The sequence below is a fragment of the Macaca nemestrina genome, chromosome 8, assembly GCF_043159975.1.
Source record: "Macaca nemestrina isolate mMacNem1 chromosome 8, mMacNem.hap1, whole genome shotgun sequence".
NCBI lineage: Eukaryota > Metazoa > Chordata > Mammalia > Primates > Cercopithecidae > Macaca > Macaca nemestrina.
In genome coordinates, this window is record NC_092132.1 from 131,135,485 (window position 1) to 131,149,101 (window position 13,617).

General features: G+C 51.5%; 1 protein-coding gene across 1 annotated transcript in view; it reads left to right on the forward strand.

Annotated features, from left to right (window-relative positions):
- The window catches only part of LOC105482063 (lysyl oxidase like 2), a 99,146-nt gene that overhangs the window by 45,875 nt on the left and 39,654 nt on the right, over positions 1-13,617 (forward strand). Inside the window, exon 4 of the mRNA XM_011741933.3 lies at positions 10,748-10,959. Coding sequence (XP_011740235.3) covers positions 10,748-10,959 — 212 coding nt within the window. The remainder of the gene's footprint in view (positions 1-10,747; positions 10,960-13,617) is intronic.

Genomic DNA, 13,617 nt, shown 5'->3' on the forward strand with positions numbered 1-13,617 from the left:
AGGACAGAACGAGGAGAAAGCCATTTCTTTCCACCCAAGGGGAGAACCCGGTCCCCCTATTCTCTACTCTCTCGCGTTCGTCTGGAAGGATGCTGAGACCTGAAAAAGCCCTTTCTTCTCGTCTTAACCACAGAGACTGAGGCTGCTGTAAATTTTTAAAATTCCTTGGGTCCAGGTTTTTATTAGTTACAGTCAGCTGCCAAATGTTTCAGCATTGCCCTCCCAGCGGCAGCTCTGTCTGTTTGGGGGCGGCCGAGGGTGGAGGGCTTCAGCCTAAAAGGGAAAGGTCTCTAGAAGGACTTCTGAAAATTCTGAACCTTCCCAGCCAGGAATCTCATCCTTCCCCTGACTCCCACCAGAGAGGTTGCACTGGGTGGTCTGGGGAAAAAAGGGGGCCTATTTTCACCTCTGTGCAGTTTAGAAGGTAGTGGTCCCCCCACGCCTAAATTTAGACCCCATTCCTGGATGGTCACAGGGTAGTTGGATGGCCTCTCTCTGTAAGAGGAAGAGAAATGGTAGCCAGGGGATAGTTTGCACCGGACTTTTCGGCAAGGGCAGAAGGAGCCAAGGTGGAGGCCCACAGCCTCTGAACTCTCAGTTTTACTGAACTGTCTGGCTGGACAATCAGATGTAGCTCTCCTGGGTTTTGTCTCTCCTACTTCTTGGGCAAGAGGATATATAACATCCTGTCCAGGGCTGGGCACGGTGGCTCATGCCTATATTCCCAGCACTCTGGGAGGCCAAGATGGGTGGATCACTTGAGGTCAGGAGTTCGAGACCAGCCTGGCCAATGTGACGAGACCCCCCCTCCCCCACTACTAAAAATACAAAAAATTAGTTGGGCATGGTGGCGCGTGCCTGTAGTCCCAGCTACTCGAGAATCGCTTTAACCCAGGAGGTGGAGGTTGTACTAAGCTAACATTGCACCACTGCACTCCAGCCTGGGCGACAAAGGGAGACTCCATCTCAAAAAAAAAAAAAAAAAAGAAAAAAAAGATCCTGTCCAGCCCTCACATTCCACGATTCTATTTACTAAGAGCCTGTATGTAGCCAGGGCTTGCCAGCTACCAAAAGGGACACACAAAGCAAGTAGTTCTAGAGTGACCTATTTTCCCGACTGAACATCTGAAATGCAGAAGGGTGTGTATGTGGATAACAGATGGGAACCTGGTTTCTGACCCGGCTGTTGTAGATACAATGCTTTGAAAAGTATAAATACCATTATAACTGTTTGTGAGATGAAATAAACCAATACATAACATTCTATTTATTTGACAGCACACATGAATAAGGAGGCTTATAATTTGTTTTAGGTGAAATAAATAAATGAACAGGATGTACTCAAACTTTGAAGAATGTGATTGGGTGCTCAAATGCATGGCAGTTTGGAGAAGAGAGAGGTGAATGAGGAAACCTGTGGGATAGTTGCTATCTGGAGGAAGTGGGGGCTTGAGCTGGGCCAGAGAAAGCCTCTGCCTGCCCTGCGTGGGCAGATCCACTCTGCAGGGAGGTCTGGTGACGTGACTAGGGCAGAGTGGGCATCGGTCAGCCTGGTTCTGCAATGCGCCTAAGTGGCTTATTTGAGTCACCTCAGCCATGCTGGGTGTCAGTGCCATGGAATTCCCCCAACCCATCCCCAGGAGCCTGTTGCTAAGGATCTGTTCGTTCATTCACTCAATACATTTCAATTCAGCACCAGACCCTACACTAGGCATGAGGATACAGGGAGTGATGGAACGGACCATCTTGCCCACCTCGAGCTTACCGTCCAGCAGTGGAGAAACAATCTCATGCATCATGACTATGTTACCATGGTGAGGATGGCTGTGAAGAGAACCCCAGATTCACCATGAGGTTGTGTGGTGGGCAGTCGGGCCTGACCAGGACAGGAGGAACTGCTGGGTCACAGGGGCTGGTTGTTGGAGCAGGTGTCCCACCGGCTTCCTGTCGACAGCAGGGTTTGCCCATTCTCCAAAAAAGCAGCCTCTGTTACCTACCCAAGTGGCTGCCTGCTTGGAAAATGAAACACAGAGCATTCAGTTTTCCAGCAGTGTTGCAAAGCTTTTGATTTACAGGAGGAAGGCCCCAACAGACTACCGGCTCTTTCCTTTGGTGGTGTCAGCATGACCTCAGCTCTCCAGGCCACCCCCACCCTACCCCCACTGGCCTCTGTCGCCTAGAGCTGAGGAACAGAAATTGTTGAAATGCCTTTCCTCTCCCACTTTCTTCCATCAAGAAGTCACAGGCTAAAGAACGTTACCAGCAGCTTATTTTTTGTTGAGTTGGAGTTTCGCTCTTGTCGCCCAGGCTGGAGTGCAATGGCATGACCTCGGCTCACTGCAACCTCTGCCTCCTGGGTTCAAGTGATTCTCCTGCCTCAGCCTCCTGAGTAACTGGGATTACAGGTGCGTGCCCACCACGCCTGGCTAATTTTTGTATTTTTAGTAGAGCCCCACGTTGGCCAGGCTGGTCTGAAACTCCTGACCTCAGGTGAACCACCCGCCTCGGCCTCCCAAAGTGTTGGGATTACAGGCATGCGCCACTGCACTCAGCCCCCCAGAAGCCCGTTAAACTAAGAGTTTCTGATTGGATCATCAAAAAGGGATAATTACAACATAGCCAGACTCCTGGAATACAGCATGCCTCATACTGTGTACAGATAATACCCACTTAGCCAAGCCATCTAACTGTGTGCTGAGGATCAGACGGCTTTTAATTCAGTTCAGTAACTATTTATTGGTGTCAGATCTCAAGGGAAAAGGGGAGAGGGTGTTAGGGAGCTCAGGTGACAAAAGGATGCCTGGACAAAGCACAGATGTTCTCCTGTCCTTAAGTCACACAAGTCATGCTTATGTTAGGAAGAGAGGGGAGGACTACGTAGCTGTTTATTTTGCATTAAACAAAGAATAGAAAAAAGTCTTTATTAAAATGTTTTTGTTTTGTTTTGTTTTGTTTTATTTTGTTTTGTTTTTTTTTTTTTTGAGACGGAGTCTCGCTCTGTCACCCAGGCTGGAGTGCAGTGGCCAGATCTCAGCTCACTGTAAGCTCCGCCTCCCGGGTTCACGCCATTCTCCTGCCTCAGCCTCCCGAGTAGCTGGGACTACAGGCGCCTGCCACCTCGCCCGGCTAAGTTTTTGTATTTTTAGTAGAGACGGGGTTTCACTGTGTTACCCAGGATGGTCTCGATCTCCTGACCTCGTGATCCGCCCGTCTCGGCCTCCCAAAGTGCTGGGATTACAGGCTTGAGCCACCGCGCCCGGCCTTTATTAAAATGTTGAACTTGGGCGCACAGCATGTCTAGCTAAGCTAAACTCCTGTTGTTGGATTTTGAAAAAATCATTACTGGTTCCTTCCAAACATGTTTGAGGACCCACTCTGTGTCTGGCTATAGTGAGTCCTCAGACATGGTTGGAAGGAACCAGTAATAATTTCTTACTGTGTGGGTAATAAAAAAATGAATAAGGCACAATTTTGCCCTTAGGGAATTCACAGTCCAATTGAGTGGCAAAAGGATGCGGAAAAGTAAATACTAGTACAAGATAGTCAGCATAAGCCAAGAACTCATGAGTCACCAGATGCCAGTGCTGGAGGAATAAAGAAGAAATGAAATGTGTGGATGTGCTATTTGGGGGCAGGGGAGGGGGCTTCACAGAGGTGCTGGTACTGCCTCTCCTCCTCTAGATCATGGACCTCATGACAGTGAGGACCGTGCCTATCCTTTCAGAGTCTCACACAGCACTTGGGACATGGTAGCACTGGACAAATATTTTTGAATGAGCAAATGATTAACAATTTCCCTGAGGGTTGGCAGGATTCTGATAGGTAAAAAGAAGGGATGGAGAATGGCAGGGTGTGGTTTGGGCCTAACACGGGGGTGCCACCAGGAAGATCTGAGCAAGACCCTTGAATGCACTGTGGTCAAAGAGGATGAACGGATGGGAGAAGAAACCAGGGGCCAGGAGACAGTGTGGGCCTAGGTGAGATGACAGCATTATCACGCCCTTTCTTATGCTCCCACAATTCCCCTTGCACAGCTGACTGGGAATTGGGAGTGAGAATGGCAAGCTAATAGAAGGGCAAAGAGAAGGTCTTGCTTGGGCTGAATGGGCGCATGAGTGAGGAAGAGAGACGGTCACAAAGGTCTGCAAAGCTGGAGGCAGGTGCATCCCTCGGTGACTCAATGAAAAGAGGAAGAGGTGAAGGCATCTTGAATGTGTTTGATTTCAGATGCTGAGGAAAGTGTCAAGCTGGTAGTTGGGACATGGGTCTGTATCTGGGAGGCCCCTGTTTTGTTTTGTTTCTTAGAGGAGATCTCGCTCTGTTGCCCAGGCTGGAGTAGAGTGGCACAATACTGGCTCACTGCAGCCTCAAACTCCTGAGTTCAAGTGATTCTCCCACCTCAGCCTCCTGGGAGCTAGGACTATGGGCAGGTACCACCGTGCCCAGCTAATTTTTTTTCATTATTATTATACTTTAAATTCTAGGGTACATGTGCAGAACATGCAGGCTCGTTACATAGGTATACCTGTGCCATGCTGGCCCACTGCACCCATCAACCCGTCATTTACATTAGGCATTTCTCCCAATGCTATCCCTCCCCCAACCCCACGACAGGCCCCGGTGTGTGATGTTCCCCACCCTGTGTCCAAGTGATCTCATTGTTTAATTCCCACCTATGAGTGAGAACATGCGATGTTTGGTTTTCTGTCCTTGTGATAGTTTGCTCAGAATGATGGTTTCCAGCTTCATCCATGGCCCTGCTAAGGACATGAACTTGTCCTTTTTTATGGCTGCATAGTATTCCATGGTGTATATGTATATATTTTCTTAATCCAGTCTATCATTGATGGACATTTGGGTTGGTTCCAAGTCTTTGCTATTGTGAATAGTGCTGCAATAAACATACGTGTGCATGTGTCTTTATAGTAGCATGATTTATAATCCTTTGGGAATACACGCAGTAATGGGATTGCTGGTGCCCAGCTAATTTTTTAACTTTTTTATTTTAGAAATGAGATCTCATTCTGTTGCCTAGGCTGGTCTTGGACTTCTGGCCTCAAGCCATCCTCCTGCCTCAGCTTCTCAAAGCATGAGGATGATAGGTGTGAGCCACCACACCCAGCCTGTTTTGTTTTTATTATTTATTTATTTATATTTTTTTGAAACGGAGTCTTGGTCTTTCGCCCAGGCTGGAGTGCAGTGGCGCAATCTCAGCTCACTGCCAACTCCGCCTCCCGGGTTTAAGTGATTCTTCTGCCTCAGCCTCCCAAGTAGCTGGGATTACAGATGCCCAGCTAATTTTTTTTTTTTTTTTTGTATTTTTAGTAGAGATGAGGTTTCACCATGTTGGTCAGACTGGTCCTGACCTCAAATGATCCATTCACCTCGGCCTCCCAAAGTACTGGGATCACAGGCGTGAGCCACCATGCCCCATCTATTTATTTATTTTTGAGATAGAGTCTTGCTCAACTGAGTCACCTCAGCTGGGAGTATAGTGGCACAATCTGGGCTCACTGCAACCCCCACCTCCCGAATTCAAGTGATTCTCCTGCCTCAGCCTCCTGAGTTGCTGGGATTACAGGCATGCACCACCATGACCGGCTATTTTTTGTGTTGTTTGTTTGTTTTAGTAGAGATGGGGTCTCACCATGTTGCCCAGGCTGGTCTTGAACTCCTGATCTCCAGTGATCTGCTCACCTCAGCCTCCCAAAGTGCTGGGATTAGAGGTGTGAGTCACCACGCCCGGCCCTGTTTTGTTTTTAGATAGCCAAAGTAAGAAAGCTGCAGGCTCTGAGAGGAAGATGCAGGAACTTGCTGGTGGTTGTGGCAGGCTGCATGCGAGGTGAGTTAGAGGCTGGCTAGAGTTGACAGTCATGCATTCTCGTTGAGATGTTGGCATGATGTTATGTCTTCCCAGCATTATCCTCCCACCCCTCCTCACCCCCAGGATGAGCTCTCAGGTCAGAAAGCCTGGGCTGATATTAAATTATGACCTCTAGAACAGAGGGAAGGAGAATGACTGCTGAGCTAAGACCCAGCCTTGCCAACGTGCCTAGTGCTGAGAGTTTAGGGCAACTGTGATGTGGATTCACGTAGTCTGGCTTGCTTGACTTGCTTCTCCTTGTACCTTTCCCTGATGCAACTTCCAGCTAGACTTTCAAAATGGGTGACTTTTCCTCACTGGCGACAGACCCAGACTATCGCATCCTGGAATTGGCAAGTCATGAACAGATGCTGCAAATATTAAATGTCATTCAGGCATAAACATGAGAGTCAGAGCCCAGAGCTCCCTTCCTCTCCGGCTGAAGTGACAAGTCCCTTGCCTGGCTGTGCCTTGGGTTTCCCTTCTGGGAGCGGATGCAAATCACTCCCAGAGCCTCAGGCCCTGCTGGAGGATGTGATGAGCTCTGAGGACCACGCTTCCCGGAGTGTCTGTGTGTCTCTTGGAGGGAAGCTTTCTGGAGGCCTGGGTGTACTGTTGTCTCTGGCAAGAGGGACAGCATCAGGTTTTAGCTTGAATTTTAATATGTGCAGGGTGTTTGACCGGCTTCTGGCATTTGGAGCTGAATTTTAAACTAGCAAGTCTAGAGTGCCTTTCATTTAAAACAAGAAAAAAAAAAGTGTATATATTTTTATATTTCAAACTTTCTCTTCACTTTTGGGACTGAACTCCTGGGGCAAAAAATATCCTAACACTTGTGGTCATGGAAGGGATTCCACAGCAGTGAAGTGTGTGTGTGTGTTTTCTGAGACGTCTAACTAAGTGTCTGCGAGCTGGTTAGCTAGTGTGAGCATCGAATGTGTGCCCCAGAGGGTTTTCCTGCCTCCGCCCGCTGGCCTGAAGACAAGAATGCCGGGAGCCCAGCTCTCCCCTCACGTACACAATCCAGTCTGACTCACTGCCCCTCGACATGGGGCGCTGGGCTTGCAATGTGCACAGCACCAGCCCCCTTCAGCTGGTTGAAGGGGACACCCAGAATTCTGGGCCCCAGGCCCTGCCCTGGGTGAGTCACTCTCAGTACCAACCAATGTATTGGACACAGGCATGAGATGAGGACTGCTCAGAGACCAGTGGTCATTATGAGCCTGGAGCACAGGTTTGGAGTCAGAACTCGATTTGCATACTTGTTTACCTACTTCTTGGCTGTGTGAACTTGGGTAACTTCCAAAAGCTTGTGAAGATTTATCATGTTTTTACCTCTAAACGGGTGGACCATGAACCATCTTGAAAGCTGCCATGGGGATTAAATAATGGAGTGGATGTAAAGTTTTCTGAATGAAACCTAGCCTGCAATTAATTGGTATTTAATAAATGATGCCCATAGCTGTCATTATTCAAAGCTGCTGGGCTTGGGGTGTAAGAAGGAAGCCCAGCAAGGCCCAGGGAGGGCAGAGACTGCGTTTTGTTAAATGAATGAATGAATAAGATGGATTTGCGCCTTAAAGACTGGGAAGGCTTTGGTTCTTTGGAGGGAGAAGAAGAGAAGATGTTCCAGTTTGAAGGAATGAATGCGAAGCATATCCTGACTGTTTTCCTAAGGCCTTGCAAGGAACAAGATCCTTTCAGAATTTCCTCCTCCACAAGACACACAAATAGATGCATACTTTATACATTCAGAGACCCATGTGTCATAGACACATACAGAGAGTACACGGAGACCCACATGACACACAGGCACACACACACACAACCCTGTCATGCATACATCATCATGCACACAGACACAATCCCAGAGACACACAATCCCAGAGAGACACACACATACACATATGCAGGGGCTTATATGACACATGGACATACAGACACTCAGAAACACACCATCATGCGTATACCACCGTGCACACACACAGACCTAGAGATACACACCACACACACACAGACCATCAAGCACATATCACCATGCATGCACACACACACACACACACATACACACACAGAGAGAGAGATTCATAAACTCATATGCAGTGAGTCGGTGGAAGAATGAGGATGATGACCCCTGGTGCTAGCTCTTTCTCTTCTCCAGGTTGCATTGCCTTCATCGTAGAGCCCCCGAGGCTCTTCCCACCAGCCATATTCAGTGGAGGAACCTGTCCTGCATCATCGCAGGAACGAGTGCAAGCTCCCTTGGCGTTTGGGTTGGTGTATGCTGGCCTCAGGCCCGCATAACTCTTTCCAGTGGGGTCTACTGAGCTCCTCCAGCTGGACCTTCTTCCTCCTCCTGTGGAGGCCAGGTGCTGGGGGTCACATCTTCCCTGCAGCGAGCCGGCACTGCTGCCCAATGCAGGGGAGAGGATCTGTGAACTGAAGGTCAGCCCGGGCCGCCTGCCCCGTGAAGCACAGGCCTGATGCTAGGCAGTAACTTTCCTTCTGGGCATGACAGTTACACACTGGAATTCCAGCCCGGCCTCCTGAGGTGGGAAGAGACAGAAGAGGGCTGGCTCGTGGGCTGGGTTTAGACCTCAGGCCCTTTCTTGGCTCGCCCCTGTCCACGTGTCTTGGTGGCACGGGTCCTGCGGCCTGAATGAGGCTGTAAAGGATCCAGCATCCAGACTGGAAGGCATAATCCTGCCGCTGGCAGCATTCCTTCTGCTGTGGTGGAAAGGAAACGGAGCCAAGTGCCATCACTCCAGGCCCACGTACTTTCCACCGCCTTTCAGGACCTGAGAGCGTGGCCTGGCTGTAGACCCTGAAGGCTGTGGCAAGGAGACCTGAATCCCTGGGCACCCAAAGAATGGTTTGTTCAAACTCGTGGTTCATTTGCATCTTGGCTGGACAGGGCTGGGGCAGTTGGGGTGCTGGGTTCCTCCTACCTTCCAGCCCCGCTTGGACCAGCCCCAACTCCCAGTCCCTGACCCACTCACAGTGTGTGTGTCTTCCCGTGCACCTCGGGGTGGCCCTGGGGAGGGAACTGGAGTCAGCTGGTATTCTCATCTGTAAGATGGGGATGGTAATAGCTATCAACCACCTCATTACAGCATGCGAGGTTAAGTACGAGAACGCAAGGAAGGCACTTCACATAGGGCTGGGCACCTGGCGTGTGCTTTGCGGTAGCTGTTGCTATTATATGCTGCAATTCGTGGTGTTTGCTGATCCATGTGAAGCTGGGAACAGTGAGGGGGCTGGAGGCATAGGTGGAATCAGTCTTGAATGGCTGAGAGCATTTTGCTCAATATTAGGGTATTACATAGACAAAGAGGAGCTAGCCAAGGGACAAGGTTAGATCTGTGTTTTAGAAAGAGCCAGCTGCAGTGCCTCATACCTGTAATTCCAGCACTTCGGGAGGCTGAGGTAGGAGGATGCCTTGAGGCCCGGAGTTCGAAACTACCTTAGGCAACATAGTGAGACCTCGTCTCTGAAATATATTTTTAAATTAGTTGGGCATGGTGATACACACCTGTACTCCCAGCTACTTGGGAGACTGAAACAGGAGGATTGCTTGAGCCCAGGATATGGAAACGGCAGTGAGCCCTGATCACACCACTGCACTCCAGCCTGGGCAACAGAGTGAGACCCTGCCTCAAAAAAGATTAAGAATTAATTAATTAAAAGAAAAAAGAGGCTCTTTGGTGAGTGGCCCTGTGGCAGACAGATGGAGGCAGGGACTCAGTCAGGGACTGTTGGAAGAGCTGGTGATGGCTGGCGGTGACTGATTCGGGAGGGAGCTTCCATAGAATTTGGAGCCTGTTATGGCATGTCTTGGAAAGGCATTAAAAAGTGCCACTGTAACTCCAGGGAACCTCTGCTCCTCTCATCCAGCTTAGCCTCTTGAGGCCCCCTCTCCTCCACATCCCCGGGAGGTCTAGGTGGTACAGGGACATTCCAGCTCCACGTCGAGGGAGGAGGAGCGCCCATGTGGCAGGCAGCCAGGCGCCTTCCTCCCGCCCATGCCCCTCCAGCCCTCCTCTACTTCCTCCCAAAGAGCCCTGCCAATGAATTTTTCCAACCCTGACCCCAGCCCCTGTCCTTTACTCCACAGATAGATGGGTGGGGTGGGTATGGGAAGGGAACCTCAAAGCGTTTGCAGTCTCTCCTTTCCTTGCTGCAGCCAAATAGTTGTCCCCAATCCTACCTCCCTGATCCCTGCCGGCAGGTGTGGGTCTCTGCACACAGCACACTCAACGCCAGGAATCTCTGCTTCCTTTCTCTCTAAGCCCTGACCCTTCTCTCAGGCCTCTCTAAGGATTTTTGAACAGAGGAATGCCCACCCCTGGGGTATACGGTAGTCTGCAGGGTGGCACCACCAGCTTCAGGACATCTGGGGCTCCTCTATCTGAAACTCAAGTTTTACTGAAAGATGAATCAGGGAGACACACACAGACACACTCACAGGCACATACACAGGTACTTTGGAGTGAAATGCAAAATCCACATTCAAAGAACACTTTCTCTCCCATGCATTTATTTCGAGGCCTGTGCAGGAGGAGTCCGCTGCCCTTTGCTCTCCAAGATCTTAGGTTTGGATGTGGGAGAAGCCCATGGGCTCTCCGAGTCTTCCCTGACTGTTCCAGGTCACCCCACTCCCTGTTGGGTCCTGGCAGCCTCACTACCTCCCATGCATAGCGCTTTCTAACTGCAGCTTGGGCCATGTGCCCCTCGGAGGTGCCCAGAGCTGACTGCGGGGTCCAAGGGCACAGGCAGGCCGGCAGCAGGCCCGGCCGGTAATCGCTAAAGAAGGACTGGTTGCCTGGTGTGTCTGCAGGCAGGCCAGAAGGGTAACCCTCTCCTTCCACACCTCCTTCTTCCCAGAACCTGAATATCCAGGTGGAGGACATTCGGATTCGAGCCATCCTCTCGGCCTACCGCAAGCGCACCCCGGTGACGGAGGGCTACGTGGAGGTGAAGGAGGGCAAGACCTGGAAGCAGATCTGTGACAAGCACTGGACGGCCAAGAATTCCCGCGTGGTCTGCGGCATGTTCGGCTTCCCTGGGGAGAGGACATACAACACCAAAGTGTACAAGTAAGAGGACTGCACCACACAGGTGGTTTTGAGGGTATCTGCCCTGCCTACCTGGTTAAAAGAGTCCACGCTGGCGGTGGCCTTTCCTTGGCCAGGCATGGCCAGGCCAGCTAGTATACCTGCAGGCAACCTGCATAGAGTTCCTGGGCCGGGCCAGGCAGCAAGTTCAAGGGCGCCCCGTGGCATCCTTACCCTTGAGGAACTCACACGTCTATAGGAGATAGACCCTAATCCCTAGAGTAGCCTGAGGGAAGGCATATTGCAGCAGTGAGGTGCAAGGTATCCCCAGTCCAGATAACCCCAGCTCGGGGTGCTGCCGGCCAGCTCAGGGACTGCATGAGCTAAGCTAGGACAATACCCTGGCCGGGCTGGGCAGAGACAACACCAACTTAAGAAGAAATGTTTACTTGCCCTCGGCAAATGATTCTTCTGAGAAATCTGGAAATTGCAGCAGGTAGTTGAGAAACTGATCAATGCAGCTCACTTCATCCAATCCCAGTTAAATCTGACAATGCTGTGATGGTCTCTAAGGTTAATATTTCCCAGTAGGGGAAAGAAGTAGACAGGGACAGAACCTGGAGTCGTTTGACTTAGGGGTGTCCAATGGAAGTATTCCAGCACCCCAACAAGCTGATGGCTGCATATACTTGGGATACCTGATTGATCATGGGGTCTTCCTCCCTCCTCTTAATAATGATAGAAATAGTAGCGTCTCTTTACTAAGGGCTTAACAGTGTTCCAGGCACTATTCTCAGTCATTTAATCCTCACAACACCACTGGGAAATAGGAGTCTGTTTCAGAGTTGAGTAAACTGGAGAAAGGCGATAGAACCAGGAAGGGGCAGATCCTGGCCTCTGGAGGTCCCCTGTGTCCAGCTGTAGGGTCCACACTCCTAGAGAGCGCAGACTCTCAGCACTGTCTCTTTCCTTCCAAATCAGAGGAAGAAAAGACATGGCTTCTGAGTCAGGAGACCTGGCTTGAAGCCCCAGCTCTACTCACCAGCTCCCTGGGGTCTGGGCAGACCACATATCCCTCCCTGACCCTGGCCCAGCCCTGCTTGGATGGGGTGGGCCATACTTTGGTCCCAGCCCCCAGCCCCCTGTGTGGGTGAATGAGTGCGGCCGCAGAGCTGCCCAGTTGGGTAAGCACACAACACCCCAGGGTGACCACCATGGTGATCCCAGTCCCCAGACATGGCCCAGACCTTCCTGTTGGCACCAGGAGTCGCCATCCTCTGAATACTTTGGAGAACTCCCACCTGACTCCTTCCTTGGTGACACCTTCTCAGCTTTTCTAACCAGTTGGAGCCAAGAAAAGCAAACCCCCTCCCTGGCAGGCTTCCTACCTGGCTGGCCCTACCAGTGCCCCCAGCCTGGCGCAGTTCTGAGCTGGACAGCACGCGCCTCATTCAGATGATGTTTGGAAGCCATCTCCCAACTGTGGCCAGTCCGGAGTCCTTCTCGGCTTTTGAGGAGTTGATCTCAGGCCAGTTTCAGCAGCTGGGCCCTGGGTAATCCTGTTACGTGCTGGATTGGAACCCCCCCCTGCCCCTCCCACCCTCGCGTCTGTGGCTTTGCCTTTTCAAGGACGGGGAGGACAAGGCTTCCAAGGCTGAGAGCGATCCAAGGAGCGGGTGGTGGGTGGTGCTGTCTGCAGGATGGGAGATGAAGAACAGAAGCTGCTGGAAACCAACCCCTCCTGCAGCCTTCTAGTTGGAGAGATGGGGCGGCCTTCCTAGCGGAGGAGTGGGAGGGGAAGCACGACCTTCTCAGCTTGTCCCTGTCATTTTGTGTTCGTGTCTGGGAGTCAGTTGACAGTTAGGCCTACATGTGCCCCAAAGAGAAAGGTGCTGGGAAGACTCTGTGTGCCTCGGTGGGCTGTCGGGGCTAAACTGCCAGCAAAACTAGGACTCCTAGGGAATTGTAAGGCTCAGAGACCACTGGCCTAAGCCCTGGATCTGCATGGAAGAGGCCTGAAGGGCAGTGGACTCAGGGTGTCACAGCCCACACCTAGCAGAGCCTGCAGGACAGCCCAGCTCTCTAGGGAGAGCACCACCCAGCAGTCTCCACCTGCTGGCACCGTTGCAGCTCCTATTCTCCCTGGGGTAGGGCCAGCTCAGAAGCACTGGCCAGTCTGAGGGCTGGGGCACAACTGGCCTGGGCCTAGGGATATCAGTGGGCCCTGCTCAGAGGCTGAGGACTGCAGAGGTCTGGAGGCCAGACTGAGGACCACTCCCCTGCCTGGCACTTGAAGCGGTGGCTTCCGGTTGCATCTTTCCCGTGTCCCTTTCCCTCTTCCTACAGTTTGTGGCTGCTGTTGCTAGCAGCACACCTCTGAGGCCCAGGAAGGGACCCCTTCCCTCCCGCCCTGCAGCACTGCCCACTCTATGCAGGAAATTATTTTCAAAGTAATTCTCGGTCTGGGGTGGAGTTAGTAATCTCCATGTATCCACCAAGGTCCCTGAAGGACCTTATAGCCTCAGAAACTCACCTGCTTAACCCCTGAGGGCCCCCCACCTTGGGCCCCCCGCCCCACTGCTGCCTTACTGGACTGGCTCCCTCTGTGAACCTGCTGGGCTGGTGGCCACTCGGAAGCCTTAGAGCTGCCCCCGGCCTCCAACTGCAGCTCTTCCTCAGCACCTCTGCTTCCCCCAGTGA